Genomic DNA, 20,328 nt, shown 5'->3' on the forward strand with positions numbered 1-20,328 from the left:
GCTCTGCAGTTCTGAATGGGGCTCAGTTGATGGATGATCCATCCAAAAGCTCTGGAACTGATTTACACCTGCTAAAAGTAGAAGTTGACTCAGAAAGGAAGCAAGAAAATACTTCAGAAAACTGCTTATATTAGCATGTATTCAGATGAGCTGACCTGGAGGAGAGCTGATTAAAGGGTGAGGAGTGGTTTCTGGGCAATGGTCTGAAAAGCTGTTACTACACACGCAAAATAGCCTTCAGTATAGAGTGGGGAGGCATGATGGCTCCATATTTTGAAAACATATAAATATTTGTCAGTTAGCGTGCCAGAATATGCAAGTTGATCTACAATTTGCAAGCTATCTGTTTTTTGAACCATGTATATTGGAAGAGTTCTCTTGCGTGAGAATCATAGAGCTAAGCTTCCCTGCTAGTCCTCCCACCTGTAAAGACGCTTACTCTAGAATCTCACAATTGTAAAATTCCCATCTGTATCACTTTGTGATATTCATTTAAATTTAAATTGTAGCTAAACGAAATGTTCAAAGGTAGCTTTAAGATTTGCGAGTTGATTGAATTTTCAGGTTTGGTGTGTAGGATTTGGTGGCATCTAGTGGTGTGGTTTAAAATTACAACCAGCTGAATACTCCTCCTCTCACTCCTCCCTTTATCAGACTGCAGTTACATGAGCTGTCGAGTGTAAAACCGTGGATATGCCGTTCCCCTGAGTCAGAGGTTATCCTTACCACAACAACACTACTTTAGCAGCAACGGAAGTCAGATGGCCTGTAAACCTTATTTTGTGAAAGCATGGTTTGAATTAAATAGCATTGCGACAAATGACAAATTAAGAATGCGAGTGCACAGATCAATATGTTTTTATTACCAGTGGATCATATGACTATGTTGTGAATAGGTACATTTGACTTAATAGGTCTTTAAAATGGGTGTCAATCCCCTTGAAAGCCTATCTGGTGACAATCATTTCATGTAGACAAAAGTGAGATTCTATTTCTTTTTGTCTGCCGTAGAATAAAAATAAATGTTCCGAAAGAAATAAGTAGTTTGACCCACACAGCTAATAAACCTGCTGTACACTACTTGTCCATCACTGAACAGCAGACATACTTGCTGGTACACACTGTTCTGGAGCCTGTCCTGGAGCCTGCGAAAGTCTACAAGCGGCAGAGCAAGTGGCAGCAGCAAGCGCAAGTGCTCTGCCGGAAAATTTCAAACCAGTCATGAAACACAGAAAAGTCACAAGATTGACGACTTGTAAAGGCTGGGAACTCATCCCCGATCTGGAGCGTCTGCCGGATCACTATCAAATTGGCCCCCTTGTACAAAGGCCCTTACATAGTGGATCAATTGATGTCAGACTTCAATTACAAATTTCCCTCAGACTAATCTAATGCTGGAGTTTACCATGAGCTCAGCCTCCTAGCCTTCTTCACATTGGGAGGTGATGCACAATCTTCACAAAATCCTTCACTAACAGCTGTTGAGTCAAGTGGCAGAATGGATGATGAGAAAGGAAAACATATATTTCACTCCTTTGGCAGTGAGGGAGACATTGAGGAGAGTGAGGAACCCATGGCAGCACCGGAGCAGTCTGGGATCCTTTGTGTCTCCCCAGGCAGCGACAGAGCCAGAGGAGCCAACACACTCGCTCCTCCTGATTCTCATTCAGGCCAAAACGTGCAATAAAGTGACCTCTAACTGGGCCTCTACTCATTGGTGCCACCCTCATTTTACAATTTTTTTGAGTTAAGGGCCTGTTCTTTCCTGTTTTTACATGGGTTCTTGTGTTTAGTTTGAATTAACTTCTACCGAGGAGCTCTACCTCGTCTCTATACTATGTCAACAAAGAGAAACTCTGATAACCAAACATACAGAGGAAGAGACTTCATTATCTGCTCATGAAACCATTACTTCACTATATCTTTACAGTTCAAATAATTGTTTGATGCTATATTAAGGCTCAGAATTTCAAAATGTTTAACCTTTAACAGATTAAAATGCCTTTTGCAACCACCTGATATAAAGCGAGAACAATGCCTTATTGAGGTTAATAAGTCCTTCATCTTGCAGTATGCACTTCATTATGTACACACTAATGCAACTAAGTTGAGTTGCATGGTAAAAAGGCCTCTGCAATGCACTTCAAACTCACCAGCAACAGTTGCAAAACTCTCAACTTAGTGAAACTAGTTTCACGCCACAGCCAATCAAAATGCCTATTACGTGTCAGATGATGATCCTTTTTAGGGGTGTTTAACTGATATTTGTATGACTTGAAGCCCTTTCTGGACAATACCAGAACCACCACTGAACACTTTATTTTACATATTTTATATCCATATCATTTTATGGGAGGAAGAGGGCAAACAGGATCACAGGGACATCAGTTCCAACAGTGTTCCAAGTACCAGTGACTCCAGCTTGACAACCCCTGAAGCACCAACACCAAAACAAAGAAGAAGAGCAGATAATAATAATAGAGAAAATGATGACACCACGAATGAAATGTATAGTAGCATACTCAGTTGTCTAGAGCAGCCAACAGTAGTATATCCAGCTGATACCTTTGACAAATATGTTGTTGAAACTCTGAGGTGAATGGCATTTTGGAACAGGAAATGTTGAAACATCTTTTTAATGACTTGGTTATGAGTGAAAGGTAAAGTTGACTGAGTAGAGCAGAAAACTCATCCAGGACCTCATCTGTCTCCCCTTCTGGAACACTAATAGGTTGCATGATCTCTGAGATCATTTGTTCTAATTTAACACTTTGTATTCTACTTTATTTATTAAATCATAATTTTTCCCAAATTCTGAATTATTTTTTTATTATTTTCCCTCCAACTGTGTTACCTGCATCCAATTATCAGCATAGCAAGTACTGACACAATTACACATTAATACAGCAAGAATTGTGAAAATTACAAAAAAATGATTGATTTTGAAAGTGCAACAATGCATTCCAAGGTTGACAGAGATTTTGTTAAAGTGGGTTAGTGTTAAAGGTTGGCAGGAGTCAACATCTATAATGAGAGATCAATATTCTCCACTAGTTTAATCTAAAAGTTATTGAGAAAGTCCTCACATCCCTCTGGAGCTGAATTAAACCTGAACATCTGAACATCAGACTTGGCAAGCGCATTCCTGGGATGTCTGTGAGTCCAAATACATCACTCGTCTCACTTCATTATCCACAATTCGTTGCAATAAGAACTTAATGTTGTATTTATTTTCAATTGCAGACTTATTATGAATGTGTAAAACAAGTACTTTATTAAAACATTTCTTGGATAATTTAGGCCAGTCATAATAATCAAACACATCATGACACAGAAGTAATCAAAATGAGTGAAACAGACTTGAGGGCTGTCTATCAGCAGCGTATATAGTCAAGAGTCTGGCGTCCTTGCAGATTTCACATGAAAACCCAATAAAAAGAAAAACCTGAATAAAAATAACGGAATATTTAAAATCCTGACTTGATCACTTGGGGCCCTGAGGGCCTCTTTTGTTATATATGCCTGTCTGCATTATAGGAAATTAGAATTATATATACTTTATCTATACATCTGTTCAACAAGCATGAACATGTAAACAAAAGAGAAACCTAATTCAGTCAGCTCTGTACCAAGTCTGTCATCCCCTGCCGCTATATTTACAGAAGAAGAGCTTGCACGATTGGCAAATAGCGAATTACAAACAAGCTTAAACAAAAGCTATCTGTCTATAGTCTAACTGTTTATCTTAGTTTGTTCTTGTAAACTTCTCTGCTGGCTGAGATAAAGCAGCCAGGAGGACAGAAGGAGAGAGGACTGAGGATAGAGGACAGGAGGTTAAAAGACAGAGGGCAGGATGAATGACTGATACTGACTGATGTCTGTTCTTCATTCTTTATTAACTTTACTCAGAAATAAAACAATTTTTTAACATTTTTGGGAATGAGATATTAATTACTTTATATAGAGACTTTGCTATTGTAAACATCACTGTTGGTGCTCTAGAAGCAATATTTAGTTATATATAAAATATAACTACATTCTTAACCTGTTCTGAATTTATTTGGTTTTTTTTGGAACTGAGTGCAATCCCATGAATGTCTGTGATGACTTCAACTCCATTACTTAGCCCTCTAAGGATAATCGGAACCTTTAGCTTTACATGTTGTGTACATGATTATTATTTTTTTTAAATTCTATATATGTTTTAAACCAATTATTTAGTTATAAAGAAGAACAGAGTATATATAAGAGTAGCTCCTAGTAGTAATATATTCCTAAAGTTAACTATCCCTTGCTGAAGACCTCCGTAAGTCTCTGATATGCTTGAAAAAGAGAGAGGTAAGCAGAGGGGTGTTTAGTTTGTAGTAAGCTTCAAATTCACCACTAAATGCCGCTAAATATGACACATAAACATTCAAATATAACAGTCAAATTAACAAATTAATTTGGGGAAAATAGAAGAAATTAGAAATACAAAAAACATGTTCTCTATTGTAGCTACATCTAGGTGTTAATGATATTCACCTTGAAAAAAATATGTTCATGGCACCCTAAGATTAGCAGCAGTTGCAGCGCAATACCCAACACTCAGTGAGCTACTGCTACTACATCTGGGGACTTTGCATCATGACCCTTTAACCTTTTTTACTCAAGGGATTTATATCAGAGTGACACGGACCAAGATACTGTATACTATCTTCAGCTTTTTTATCTGTTTTGACATGCATACTATTCTTAGTAAACTAAGCAACAGTGCTTGTGATACCTTTTAAGCGCAAAGAACAGAAAAAGAGATTGATTGTTACTGACACATCCTGCAGCATCTTGACTCAAGTCCACACTTACACACCTTAATATGACCCCTGTGGGTGCCTAACAGCATGTTCCATGGTGTGGCACCCATCCCACTCAATAGCTGGGTTTACAGAAACACTGAGGGATCTGAATGTCATATCTTCCCTGTAGGCAAACCTAAATATGGACGGTGGTCGCTCTCTGGGCCTAATGATCAGAGGTGGTGCGGAGTATGGACTGGGTATCTACATCACTGGAGTGGACCCTGGATCTGCTGCAGATGCTGGTGCACTAAAGGTAGGTTAATCGCATTGCTACATTACACCACAAAACCTTTCCCCATGTCCAATGTATGAGAATGCTTCATCTTTGAGATGGTGGCAAAACATCATTACCTAAGGTTATAAGATATCTATAAGAATAAGTGTTTCTAGGTTTCACTCAAGTCATTACTGTCTCCACCAGCATGTTTGGTCAGAACATTCCTACATCATCTAAAATTTTCAAATAGCTTAACTGATCAGTGCTTCCTGGGGTGTTGCATCACTGTAGAATGCTCCCTTGTATTTCATTAAACTACATTTAGTCAAAGTGCCGTGTTTTGATTCCTTGGGAAGTGGCATTCATTCTAAAGTTATGGACTCACGATAAAACATATTAGTGACTAATGCTGACTTGGACCCAAATCATAGGTATGATCAGAATCATTGGCCAAGTGTGTGTAAACATACAAGGAATAAGACTCGTTTTTTACTTTCTCTTTTGCCCTGTTCCAAGAACAATTTACAAGAATATATAAATAAACATACTGCTGCAAACAAGGACAACAAAGCAAATGCAATCAGAGAGGGATAGCTAAATACTGAGTACAACAGAAGCTGCCATCTGCTGCGCCATCTTAGTTACAAAAGATACTACTAAGCCTTCAGATTTTAACAACACTACCACCATGTCCACGCAAGAGGCATTAACATTAGCAGCATGTTAGCAAGTGGGCCCAAGCTTCAGTACTCGGTCTGTGTGAAAAAGCAGTTTCTGTTGTTGTGTAGCATTTACAGTAATGTATCCAACCTTTGGGATATTAATGTGTTAGCATGCAAAAATGTTAGGAAAATTTAAACTAAACACAAAGTACAGTGGAGTGCAGCTGATTGGGAATATCACACTGGTATTTAGAGATAATCCCAATGATGGACAACTTGAAATTTTGAATTGATGATGGTGCTTGATAAAAAATCCAAGAATTACTAATTTATCCAATTTATCCTCTGGGGACCAATAATATGTACATTTATAGTAATCCAACCAACTGTTTTTGGGTGATTCCAGTCTGATTTACAGACTGCCTCATATGCTATAGCCTTGTGGGGCTAAAATCTAAAGCTTCAGGGTGACAGGCCAATCCACCTATGCATTGCAATTTAGTTTTAACAAAAATATTGTAATAATCTTATCAGTGGATTGGCTGGTTACACCTAATTCATTTATGATTTTGTCATCATTTTTTTATATCAGTGATATCTGCCCAAGAGCTCGTCTCTTTCTGCCTAGAATGGAATCCAGCCTTCAACTTCTAAATGCCGTCAGAAGTGAAGTCAGTCTAGCCTTCGGATTCACAGCCAGTGTTGTCAGAAGAAAATACATGAAGTTAAGCTTTCAACTGTTAGTTCCCAACAGACAGAGGCAGAAAGAAAAACTCTATACATGAAGTGATGAATCGACAGAACAAACATAGTGTGTTTGAGGACACCTGCCAAGCATGAAATTGTATTTAATGTATCTTTACCTGAACCTCATTCAATATCTCATGCTCTTCCCAGCCGGTTAGGTGTCAGATCTGTAAAAGCTCTGAAAGACAGATGCTCTCTGTGAAACCAAGTTTTATACTCTTAATAGGCTTCGAGGAAAAATATCCACCACACTCTTCTTACTAATTTTATTTTTGAATGCTACAAACCATCATCTACTCTTCAAACAAAGTGTTTTACACTGTGATATGGTTTGCCTTCTTTTAATCAACCATTTGTTTTTGGATGAACTGGGAAACATCCCAATGAATATTACGCCTGCTATCTTTGTCTTCAAAGCTGCATTACTGCTGAATGGTAATGCAATTTGTAAGTGCAGACTGATTTTGAAATGTCTAAAAAACACTATCTAAAATATAAGAAGCAATGTAAGGTAATAAAACAACCTGAAACCTTAACAAACTCGTTGATGGCCCTTTAAATCTTAGTCCTAGATTTCATGAGTTGTTGAAGGGAAGATTTCTGGCTATATGCTAACATCTGATTCTGATGAACCTGGTAACATTCTAAAGCTGTTATCACTGCTAACATCTGCTACCTGCCTAACAGCTTAATTCAGGCAGCTGAATTCACTGGCATGGCAGGTCTACAGAAATGCTTTATTAGCCATGCTAAATCTCTGCTGCGTGCTTTCAGGTCAGCTTTCTGCCTCAACAAGCAGGCCACTCTCACTCTGTGCTATTTTCTTCAAACTGCCTGAGGGAAGAAGAACAGAAGCCTGTGTTTCCTATCTGTTAACAATATGACTGAAACTTCAATATGGCTTTCATGATAATATCACAATGTGTCCTACTTGGAGATGAAAATAAAACATCCAATTTATGGTTTGATTTCTTACCAAACCCATTGGGACACCTGGAAAAAAAATAGCCTTACATAGAGAGAAAAAAGATCAAAAAAGGCAAAACTTAAAAGGCATTCTACAAATTCAAATGTTGTCCCTTGACAGGTACCTTTTTACCTGAGAGAGATGAATAAGTACTTTTTTTAACCTGGAGGATTGGCTGGTCATGCTGCAGAGCTGGAGCTTTTGATCTGCTATGGAATAAATTCGGAAAGCAGGAACAATGGAGAAAGCAGAGATGGTGAAAGGTGCATATAAAAATAAACATACCGGATCTCCAAGTGTCATAGATATGCTTTCATTCACTGGTTGTGTGCAGCCATTCATTGTTTGTGGAAGAAAGCTGCTGTCCATGTGTACTTTGTGTGTGTGTTAGCTGGAGGTATCTGCCAGTGGAGCACACAGGAGAAGTTTGCCCTCAGGGCTTTCTGGCAGAAAGCCCACCCCTTTCATTCAGTAGCCAATAGAATCAAAAAGGCTTCAGTCAATGACGTGCAGTTTTGAAGTTTCGCTATGCTCTGGAGATCTTGGCTCCAACCTGTATCTGACCAACAATCCAGAGCTTGCTTCATTCATAAGTATTTAAATAATTGACGGTATATTTATCAGTCATCTAAAAAATACTTATTGCTCACTGTGTAGCTAAGCTACTATATCTGTTGATGCTTGAGAGAATCCAAAATCTGATATTAAGATTTAAAGTTAACAAGCTGGCTTACAAACTTCTCCCCGTTTGCTTGGGTAGCTCAAACTCGTTGTTATTGTAGCTAGAGGCAATAATTCAGGGCACCGCACAGAAAGCTTTCATTCACATGCCCCTTCCTGTGCACATGGGGAAAGATTGCCTCCAGGGCTTTCTGCCAAAAATATCTTTAGGCAACACACCTGCTTAGGTTAGGTTTGGCAAAATATCACGGTTTGTGATAAAATAAATCCTTTCTGGCAGAAAGTCCCGAAGGCAAACTTCGACCATGTGTGTGTGGTGGCAGTATGATGGAGGGTTGGCTAGACGCTGCAGCAGCTGATCACAACAAGGTAAAAGTAATGTATTTTTCATATAAATACATTACAGTTGGAGACCACTTAGCTTATTAGTTGTAATATCAAGTCATGTCTTAAGGATTTTCTATAATGGAAGTGAAGGGAGTAAGACCAACTTTGATTCAATGAACATTTTCAAAGATTCCATATTTATTTTGAACTAACATTCTGATACTGCTCTTTTCTGTTCGTTTACTATTAACTATAATACCAACCGTGTCTGAAATCAGAATGTGTAACTTTCTTAAACAGACAAAGATAATCCTTCCCACTCTATGCACTTCTTTTCCAGTTTAGTGGAGGTGTGAAAGAAGGTTGGTTTTAAACTTCTCTGACAAGTTTCTTTTCTTTTCTTTTTTAAAGGATAAGTTCAGTCACTTATAGCGTGTACAAGTGAATGCAAAACTATGAATTTGAATTATGAAGGCATGCGTTTTGACCCAACTTTGAGCATCGCCAGTTTGAACACGTATGAAGACCTTTGATTGAAATGTAGCAAGATCTTTAGGATGGTGATATTGGTTGGACAATAAATCAATTAGTCAATGCTGCTCCAGCCAGATGCCATTGAAATGTTGTGGAAATTCATGGTCCCAAAAAGATTATTCTGAATGTTTTTGTGACCCCCCCTGTCCTCCTGTCCTTATAATGCTACTGTTGGGCGGAACTCCTGCTTGTTCAAAAGAAATGCTGATAAATTTAATGGCCAGATTGCCTCAGGAATTTACTGAGCACGATGATGTTTCCCAGAGGTTGACCCCTTTTATATCTGGACACTACTTGTCATCTAGCACCACCTATAGGCCAAAAGGCCAAAACTACTAGTATACCGTATTTTCCGCACTATAGGGCGCACTGGATTATAAGGCGCACTGTCAATGAATGGTCTATTTTCGATCTTTTTTCATATATAAGGCGCACCGGACTATAAGGCGCATTAATCCAAACAAAACAGTCAGTCAGTCAAACTTCCTCCACTTCCGTACCATTGATTCATTAACGTTAAATTCTCTCGCAGCTCTATTCCCATGTTCTACTGCGTGACTGATAGCCTTGAGTTTGAAGTCCGCTGTCGTTAGCGTGTCTCTTGACAGGAGCCATGTAGTTTTAACATTTTTTTAAGCGAGAATGTAGGTCCTTATACACACACACTGTAATATTATGGTGAAGCACAGTATGTATTACTCCGCTGACAGCAGCCTGACTACGGTGGCTCGTCCAGATGCTGCTGCTCCGGTGCGTGGTTGTGGTTGCAGATTACTAAGTCTACTAAAACATGTTGACAGAAAAAAGCGGGTTGTGTTTTATATCAAAACCGCTTTAGGTCAGTAAGCACAACCAGAATTAATCCATATATAAGGCACTCCGGATTATAAGGCGCACTGTCGTTTTTTCCAGAAAATTAAAGGCTTTTAAGTGCGCCTTATAGTGCGGAAAATACGGTAGTCTGTATATAAGTCCAGTGGACAAAGTCATTGAGACTTTGAGTTTGTCATCTGACAGGCGCCATCTTGTTTATTGCAACCAGACGTGACACGAGAGGGTGGAGCTCAACAAAACGCTGAATACAAAGTTTTTAGGCGACCAAACAGTTATCAATTAACCTCTGATGTACTGAAAACGCACTGTGAAACGGTTAAAGTAGTAAGATGAAAACACGGACAACTTCCAGACCGGGCAACGCCTTGGTGGCGACCTGTCAATCAAGGTAGCCCCGCCCTAAAGCATACCCTGCTTTATGGTCTAATTGACTCTAAAGGGACCATAATTTACTAAATGAACATCATGCTGTATTGAAGAAGATAAAATGACTTGTTAAAAAAATTATTTGTTAAAATTCATAGTTTTGCTGTTATCAAAGCAGAAGTGTACACAGTTTGAAATGGTGACGTTTAATATTCCTGAACTCAGCATTGCTGGGAGACTAGCATCCATCATTTCAGCCGTATATAATTCGGCACAGCTCAAAGTCATATTTCTTATTTATGTCTGTGCAACACAGTGCCACTTGGTGTTGCCCATTCATTACTGAAAGAAAGTGAAACACTCCATATCCATTAAAAAGTGACATAAATCTGCTCTAAATCCATTCAATTAGAGGCTTTCAAACCGAATGAATATTATACTTCAATATTGCTTAAATTCTGCCTATCCTTTAGTGATTACCTAACTTTTTTGTATGTCTATATGTGCGTTTGCGTGTACCCCATCCCAGTATCTGATGCTACGACTTGATCTTAATAAGTGTTGGTCCACTAAGTAAGCATAAATTTGGCCCTAATGTCCCATGCACTGGAATTTTTTATTGGCAGGCAACTGAGCAGAGAAGGCTTCTTTGTCCATAAAAAAGCAAATTGAGCGGGGCAATCCAAATTGCAGGTGTGAGATTCGACCGATTACATGAAACTTTGATGAGATGAGATTGAGCTAACAGTTGTCCCATGATGCCTTTTCATATTGTCAAAAATACTATGGTTGTATTTGTCGATATCGACAGTGATATCTGCGTCTTTAACTACAACAGTATAAATACACTGAACACACACACTTTATTTCTATCAAAAAATATTTACAGCAGGGAAAGGTCAAAGTAGAAGACTTTCAGTTGCAGAGAATAATATATAGCCCTGATCTAAGATGTCTATTGAGAGCAAAGGAAGGACACTTGCTATTTCTTAGCATGTGTCTGTTATAATTTACTTGTACTTACTTCTACGTGTTTGTCCATTGTTTGTATCGAAGCTAATTTAAGCCAAAGATAAAAAATAGACAATGGCTTGCGTCCCTATAGACATTATTTTACTTGCATGTCCCCGTTTGTGAATAATCATGTACACAACATGTAAAGCTAAAGGTTCCTATTATCCTTAGAGGGCTAAGTAATGGAGTTGAAGTCATCACAGACCAATTGAAATTGACACAAGTAATACTGTGTAGAATGAGAAAAGAGAGATCAAATTTAAACTTGCCTGCGTTTTCACCTCCAGACATCAGACTACCAATCAATGCGTGGCGGTTGCTGGGTTGTCAGTTGAAGAAAATTTAAAAAACAATGTTGGTTTCCAAACAGAATTCATTGTAATAACTTTGGTGATGTCTTGACTCAACACTATCATCATGTGTCAAACACTAGGGTTTATGACAGAATACCTGCTAAATTAATACCATTCCCATCAGCCTTAGCTGTACTTTGTATTTGGGCTAATTAGTGAAAGTTAGCATTCACACATTCTGAATTAAGAGAGGGAACATGGTAAACAGAGCAGTGGCTGTAGATTCAATCTCCCCCTGGGGACCATGAATATCCATACTTTTTTGTGTAAATATAGACAGTAGTTGATAGCCCCAGACCAAAGTGTTGAAATCACTGACAGAGGGTCTGGCTGATATTGCTTTTCATACTATTTATTAGTTGCTGAATTTAAATTTGACCACCACAATCAGCAAAATTGCACTTAATGTAAAGTTTCATCTCTCCAAGCAAGATGCAAATACTATAGATGAATGTAACTTGTGTTGTAACATACTAAAAGCTTGTAAAGTCAGTACAAGTTCCTGGTGAAAGCGACTTAATGAGACTCAGTGTTGTTTGTAATGCAACACGAGACCGAATGACTACAACAGCGGAGAGTGAGACACTTAACTTAAATGTAACACTGGAACTGCATTAGTGTCACCACTAGAACATTACAGGAATGCTAGTTAGTTAATTGTATGTGAATCATCATGGTAATATTGGCCTTGGTGTAACTTTACACACACTAGCCAGCAGGCCACTACAGCTTTGGGCTTTGAGGAGTTAGGGCCTGGGTGCTAATCAAAGTTACACAATATTGCCAAGAAAAAAGGCTTCGCTGTTACTGAAATTCCTTACAGCTTGACCGTTTGTAACAGTATTACATTCACTTCAACAGACTAACCTGCAAAACAATAAACATGGCAAGACTTCAGCTTCCAAATTGTTTCCATGCTGTCCATGACAGCCGGTAGCGATCCGTCCCTGAACTTCAGTTTCAAAGTGAATCCTGCTTTGTGATTTGTTGCTGCTTTTTATTTTTCTGTAAAAGGTTCAGTAGTGAATGTGAGAGGATTTGTTTGTGTGTGGAAGTGAATTTGTTGAACATGTGTGAGCATATACACAGTATATAACATTATTGTTGGTATTTTTATTTGTCTTTGTGAGGTCATTTAGAATTTTGGCCCGTACAGCACTTCATATACAACCACTACCTATAAACTAAAAATGCTGCAAAGCCCGAATCAGTGCAAATGCCTCTCTCTTTCTCTCTTAAGCTAGAAGTAACTGACTTGCCTCTCAATAGCAGACGCATCCTGTTGTAACGACACAGCATCGGCACAAGTATTGCAGACGTCCACTTTTAGTAGAAATTGCTGTCTTTCTGATGACGAACTGACCACTGAAACCAGTTCAGACAAAGGAGGAACTACTACTGAGAAATTTCCCCAAAACCCTTGGTAATAACCCACCATTCCAAAAAAACAAGTAAGCTCCCTCTTTTTGACAGGAGTCAGAAACTTTTCCACAGCCTCCACTTTTATGGAACTCACACTTTGCCAAGTTTTTGGTAAAGATTCAAACAGGGCCTGGATGTGCTGCAAATTTTTCTTGCCACGTGTCACTTTACACAACTACGTCATCTAAATACATGGCACACCCTTGCAACATAGAAACCATCCGCTTCTTTAACCTTTTAAAAACACACATATTTTTTATGCCTCTGCTCGAAAATTGCATATTTACCGGAAAAATAAACCTTTCACGACAAAACAGCTAAGATAAGAGAGAATTTACAACTATCGTTTGATGAAGCAATTTCTGTTTTTGGTTCACATGTTGTAGAGGGGATTTGATGTATATGTCCGGAATCTGTGGACTGTCTGCTTTCTTTTGATATATTGTTTGTGTGTACTGCATAAAGTGCCATAGCGGTAGAGGCAGAAATGTGGCGAGTGGGTTGACTAAGTGGCGCTTTATGGATTTTGATATTTGGTAATTCATTTAGTTGGTGTTTGAGTTGTGTTTGCATGTGAAAAGGCTTATATATTCTTGTAGCCCAGGTTCTGCTGTTTAATTTGATGTGCAACATCACTATATTCTATTGTGATTAGTGCATTGTCTACACTGTGTTTTGCTAAGTCTTCTCCCTGGCCTCAAACCAAGTGGCATGACAAAGGATGCTAATTCTCTAGCCTGTGACATCATTGGTAGTAGCCAGTAACCTTTACGGAGATCAAATTTACTAACACATTTTACTTAACCCACTTCATCTAGCAATACTCCATCCTAGGAAGGGAATATCTGTCTGGGTTGTTTATTGCATTCACTTTGTAAAAGTCAGCACAAAGCCTTTACAAATGAAGAACATGGTGAGGCCCAGCTAAATTGTGAGGGTTCTGTAATTTCCTTTTCTACCATGAATTTAATTTCTGACTCTAAATGAAACTTAGCAGAAGTTCAGTCAGTACGACTGTCTCTATACTCTCATTCATTCACAAATGCCTTCTCTCTTTCTTTGATCAGCTGATTGTGGGCATTCACTCTAAAGTTAACCAACCATGTTCTCCCATGGTCTCCTAAGCCAATCACATAGTTGCTGTAAAGTTTCAAAGTGCTCCAATCACTAAAGACTCTTCACTATTACATTTTTTTATGCATGTGCAATAAATTATTGTTTCACTCTATTGAAGTCTCTACTGATTGAACTGCTCACGTTTTTCAGGGAGTTTCTGTAGAATTTCAGTTTTATAGGTGCAGCATCTCCCACATCAAAGGCATGTTGCACCAGATTCATCTGTGAGGGAACATCAGAGAAAAGGGGGGGTTGACCTGATCAGGGACCACCGACTCGGGAACTGGCGGGACGTCTACTAGGACCACTGGCTCGGGAACTGGAGAGATGTCCGCTCGGACCACCGGCTCGGGAACTGGAGAGACATCCGCTCGGTCCACAGACTCGGGAACTGGCAGAACGTCCGCTCGGACCACCGACTCTGGAACTGGTGGAAGTCTGCTCGGACCACCGGCTTGGGAACTGGCGAGACGTCGGCTCGGACCACCGACTCGGGAACTGGAGAGACGTCCACGTCTGGGTAGCTGTGCAGTTTGGGGAACCGACCTCTCTTTCTGCCCTGCCTCCTTCCTGGTTTGGCTTACTGGATACCCTGAGGCCCTCAAAAGTCCAGGCGGGTTCCAAGGAACGCGTTAGGGCCCTGGGCAGGCTGAGAGGTGGGCTGTGGTGCGGGCTGAGGAGCAGGCTTAGGAGCAGGCTTAGGAGCAGGCTGATGGCTAGGTGGCTGATGGCTAGGTGGCTGAGATGCATGTTGGGTAACAGGAGCGTTAAAAATGATTTAGCCCAGTGAGGTAAAGAAGTCCTGAGCCATGGCATGGACGACTAGCCCGGGAACCTGGGCCCCTCTCGCTGTGAAGCGACAGTGCTAGCCACCACACCAACGTGCAGCATATCATTAATTAATGTCTGTCAATTAAATTTATCGATTGAAGTTTATACATTCAATAGAGTTGAAAAAAAATGTATGCACCAATCAGCAGTTGAGGGTTTGAGAAGCACCAGGAAGATTGTGAAGCAATTTTGTACTAGTTGTAATTTTGTAACTTTAGGTCTAAAGCTTATAGATCTGTTTTATTTATTTTTCTATCGAAGAATATTTTATTATCTGACCTAAATGTATTTGGCATAGAAACATCAACCCCGTTGAAAGGGAAACGCTTTTTTCCGTTTCTCACTCAATTACAGTTGGTTCAGCTTCGTCTGGTTTCTTCAGACCTGGTCGTCTCCTTTCTTGAGGTTCGGCTTGAACCGTTATTCCTCGTCTCCATCCTTCACTCAGCGGGATGCTGATCTTCTTATCACCACCCTTTGTAGCTGCAGGGGTCATTATGTATGTTTGCTAGTTTCAAAATGTCTTTCATTTTAGAGTCTTTTCTTTTAAAGACTCTTTCTCTCAGTAGTTGCTGGAATAAATCTTCAGCATGTTGGTGCATCGCAGGTTTGACTGCAGGGCACATTAGGTGGCACAGGATGGCCGGAACACAAGGCCAGAACAAGAAGCAGAACCGGCAGAGCCAATGGTGAGAGATCTGGTGCGAGTTATCAATCATATATTCATGTATTTCACAATCATGTATTAGAAAGGGAGGCACTTCTTCAGGTTCTTGATTATCATGTTGGCTTGATGTCCTATCAACCTGTGGAGATGTCTTGGCTCACAGTGGGCCTACAAGCTTGTAGACGGAAAAACCTCCTGCTATGTGTGTGGAGATCACCCTTCACGAGGCCCAGAGTAGAAGTGTAGAAGAGACCTGTCTTCTGACATCTTCTTGCTTTATCTTCTTGAGAAGGGGGTGCAGTATGTGGAACAGCAAACCAGTCCCATCCTAACAACTATCTTAATTGTTTCATTTTAACTTATTTCACAGAATTAATACTAGTTACTTACATAGTCTATTTAATTCTTCCATATTTGAAATCTTGGCTATCCAAGCGACCGAACGGAACCAGACAGTTTAATATAAATCACTGGTGGTCGGTGCTTTGCTTGAGAGGGAACATTCAGTATATATGGCTGGAAACTAAAATTCTTGAAAACAGAGTTTGTTATCAAAGACGTAACTATATTTAATTTATATGAACTTAGATGTTTTCACTTTTTGAGATTTGTTAAACTTCAAACTTGCCCAAGCCTGAACAGGATACGCACCTAAAGATAATGGATGGATTGATGTACTTACCACATTTCAGTTTTTTTATCTTTCCGTCGACGTTCACTACAGCACCCTCAACCAATCCTTCCCACTGAATGAATCTTATGGGTGAAGGTGTACTAATCAGACTCAGGTGCCATGTTATGAAAGTAGTTTGTTTAAGTTGAATGCATACTGCCTGCAACAGTACGTACTTTGTAAGGGCAGCTGCTGTATCTACTAAAATTAAAAAGAAAAAGTCTGCAGCAGTCTTTTAATGCAGATGGCCAGGCGGTACAGGTGACTCTCTGATGACCCTGGCCTTCCTTCTGCCTACAGGCTCTCTGGAACATAACCTGAATAAGTAAACAGGCACACACACACCAAACAAAGTACAACCCCTAGGGTTGCCACAGTCCTAATTGGATATAGAAAAGAAGATACAAAAAAGCACTACTTATGGTTGTCATCCATTCAGACATGAAGTTACAGGCAAATCTTTCATGCCCTACCCTGATCTATCTGTCTGTCTACAGTTGGGCAAGATAGGCAGGACTCCAGACTAACTTTTCCACTGGTAGCACTGGTGAGCTACGCATTTGCAACTGCTCTGCACTCATTCGTCAAGTTGACTTTGTAGGTGGGGGTAGAATAGACAGTGGTTCATGTCTCCGCTTTTGGCAGGGGCACCACTGATCATTATCATCATTCACTTCCATGAATGCAATCACAAGAAAATTTAGCTCGCACACTCACCAAAAAATATTACGTATGCAACCATTTTGGTCAAAGCCTGGAGCCCTGAGAGGGAAGATGAGCATGTAGTGCTTCTCTTTAATTACAGTGGTCTGTTGCAGGTGGGTGACCAGATCCTGGAAGTCAACAGTCAGAGCTTTCTCACCATCTCCCATGATGAGGCAGTACAAATCCTCAAAACAGGACGCCACCTGCTGATGAAGGTGAGGGATGTTGGTCGTCTGCCTCATGCACGCACAGTGGTGGATGAAACCAAATGGATCTGCGGTCAGGCCATAGCTGAAACCAATGCTACAGCTAATCCAAGTTCTGTCACCAACCCCACTGTCAACGCTGGCACCCAAGGTAGTGCCAGTACCTGCAGTTCAAGGTGAGTGCATTATACTAATTTAGAATGACTATTTGCCAATTAATAACTGATCTGTGTTTTTTTGTTTCCTCTTGTGGTTTATAAAACTGGGAAAATATATTTAGAAATTGTATTAAGTAGGGTTGGTTGTGGGTTCAGTTTACGAACAAACTAAACTTTAAATCCTCGAGTGTAATGAATTATCACAGTTACTAAACAAATCAGTAGCTTTTTGCATAAGAGCATCCCTCACTGGTTACTAGTAGGCCAACTAGTTTTGTCTGGAACAAAACTAAACAACTCGAACCAGCAGGAACTGAACTGAAGCAATGCCGTTTGTCACAGTGTTATGAACAGTGATCTGATTGCTTAGTTTTAATAAAAAGAACAAACCACACAGTCGATTACTATGACTCAGATGTATAATCTCTGGTCTAAAGTGTGTTGGTATGCTTACTAGTTTTTTATTTTATTTGAATCAGACCAGCCTAAAGGTCCATTGAAACATTTAGGGGTATGTATTGTTATTCTGGTTCTCGAATGAATGAATTGAATGAATCAATTTGGAATCTGTGGAGAAGGGAAACAAATTAACAGGGGATCATTTAATTAATTCTGTTCATTTAAAACTTAATCATTAACTACAGAATCAACATATGGTCATAACAAAACCTCATTAAATGGTCCATCACTGGGGGGTCCAGGATGTGAAAACCTTTCCCTGCAGTGGAGGATTGTGTTTGACAGCTCCATTGTGTGTGACAGCAAAACCATGTGTGGAGAGTCCCCTCTCCTCCTCACCCATCTGTCTCCCAGCCCTAATGGAGCTGCCCTGCTTGAGAATTTAGGGAGGTACATTTTTCTGCCTTCTGCTGCTGCCATGGAAGTCATACAAGATGACTCTCTGCTCCACACTTCATTAAGCTCACATTGCTTCAGTCCTGGGTTGGGCTACGGCGTGATGTTGATGTCTTTAACATTGTAAATGCATAGAGGTTAAAAGGCTTACAGGTATTTATGTTCATGCTTTTACTTTTATGTGTTTCTCTTAATTCAACTTGTTTGTAGGAAGAGTAAAGAAAAATTCTCAAACATGCTAAGCATTGCTTTCTTCTTTTTTGCAGGCCATCCTCAGCCAAAGTTACACCTGTTTTAGGAAAGGTAAGAATGGAAGCCATGCATTACTGCCCTGTACATACATATTACCTCTCTTCAAACTGTATGTATGGTACTGATTCTACACTCCAACACACTGTACACATCATAACATTTATTTTTTTTCTTTATCTGACCCCTGAACAGAGTTGGGACTTTATTGATTCAAGTCATTGCTGTAACGCCTTTGGGCTAGACAAAATCAAAATAGACCTGCGACTTTAGTTTGACTTTACCATTAATACCTTGTGACTTGTACTTAACCCTTTTAACTTGGGATGACTTGATATCTTCACCATTTAAAAAAAACGTTATAATGCATTAAGCAACATGTTGTAGCATAAATTCAAATTAGTGAGTGATGTGACTGGGGTCTATGCGATACCAGTACCATAAATGCTTAATTAACTGCTAAATTGCTATACAGCTGCTTTGACTTGCTAGCCTCAACTCAGAAACTGATTATCATCTATAGCTCATCAGTGCTGCGTTCCATAATAGATTTTGTCTGCTTCAAAGCCATGAACCTTGGGATTACAGTTGAGAACCTGCTGCATAGCTGATTGTAAATCCAAACTCAATACTAAAACAGACTGCTAACCCCAGGTGTATTGTTGCTATAGATATATTAATCTCAGTGTATTGCATATATAGTCTTGTTTATTAACACTCATGGTCTGAAAATCGGGTCCTTTTGGCCCCTGTGACACACAGCTGAAATAATCTAAAACCACTGCAGGACTCTGAACAACAACAACAGTACAAATGTAACTGTTCCTTTTGTTCTCATAAGTTTCAGCTACTGCTAACCGCATTGCTTAGTTTAAAGTTGATGTTTTAACATTGATTGTAGGCTACATCCATTTCAACTACTATGATCCTGACATGGTGTTTACAAGTGCAAACAGCAGCTGTTTAATATATAAGAACATTCTCTTCCATTAAGCACTATCTTGCTGTATTACATGTGGTCATACAGATAGACAGGAGCCTGTTTGTGTGTATGAAATGTATATTAGTCAGTCATACATATAGTAAATGTCACTCTTTATTTGTATAGTAATTTCCGTTCATCATTTGTAGTGCTTCACACTGAAATATATAAAGAAAATAGGTCAAATTTCTGCGCCCAAGGCAGTCGAGCTATAATGAGCTTTGTATTTTAAGATCAGATGAGTGGCCATGTTGATTTAATGCATATCTAACAAGCATTTCAGCAACCACTGGGTAGCCATTAATGTTGCTCTGAAAACTGAATGGGTTCTAAGGACAGGACTTAGTATTCAGTGCCTCTATCAAAGTGACTCAAATGGGGATAGTTATCAAAATCTAGCCTTTTAAAGATAACAGTGTGGACTTCATCAGTCAGGGCCCTGTTAAGAACATGACTGCTTACACGCCATCATTTGAGGACGTCTGAGACTATTTAAAGGTCCAGTATTTATGATTTTGGGGGATCTATCATCAAACACGTAATATAATATTCCTAACTTTGATGTGTAATCATGTGAAACTAGGATTAGTTGTGTTAATTACCATTACACCTTAGAATGAGCCCTTCATATTAACATAAGGAGCAGGCCCTCTTCACGGAGTCCACCATGTTACACCGCCATGTTTCTACAGTAGCCCAGAACGGAAAAACCAGACAACGGCTCTAGTATAAACAGTTTCAGAGATAGCTAATAGATGGTTGCTGCATACAATCACGAGAAACACGTAGGCACCGGTGAATATTTGGGTTGAGTCAGGTTTAATCTGTCGCTCAACCAATTAAACATAAATTACTGTTACTAAACAAAACAACCTACCGCTATCCATTTGAGTCAGCTTTGCATTTCAACTAGTGGCTGGCAAA

General features: G+C 39.5%; 1 protein-coding gene across 1 annotated transcript in view; it reads left to right on the forward strand.

Moving 5' to 3' along the window:
• The first annotated feature begins 4,855 nt into the window (after positions 1–4,855).
• whrnb (whirlin b) overlaps positions 4,856–20,328 on the forward strand; it is a 40,581-nt gene continuing 25,108 nt past the window's right edge. The window contains exons 1-4 of the mRNA XM_054611841.1: positions 4,856–4,864; positions 4,966–5,091; positions 17,068–17,320; positions 17,756–17,762. Of these exons, the coding sequence (XP_054467816.1) occupies positions 4,856–4,864; positions 4,966–5,091; positions 17,068–17,320; positions 17,756–17,762 (395 nt within the window). The remainder of the gene's footprint in view (positions 4,865–4,965; positions 5,092–17,067; positions 17,321–17,755; positions 17,763–20,328) is intronic.

The sequence above is a fragment of the Anoplopoma fimbria genome, chromosome 13 (genome assembly GCF_027596085.1).
Source record: "Anoplopoma fimbria isolate UVic2021 breed Golden Eagle Sablefish chromosome 13, Afim_UVic_2022, whole genome shotgun sequence".
NCBI classification, from domain to species: Eukaryota; Metazoa; Chordata; class Actinopteri; order Perciformes; family Anoplopomatidae; genus Anoplopoma; species Anoplopoma fimbria.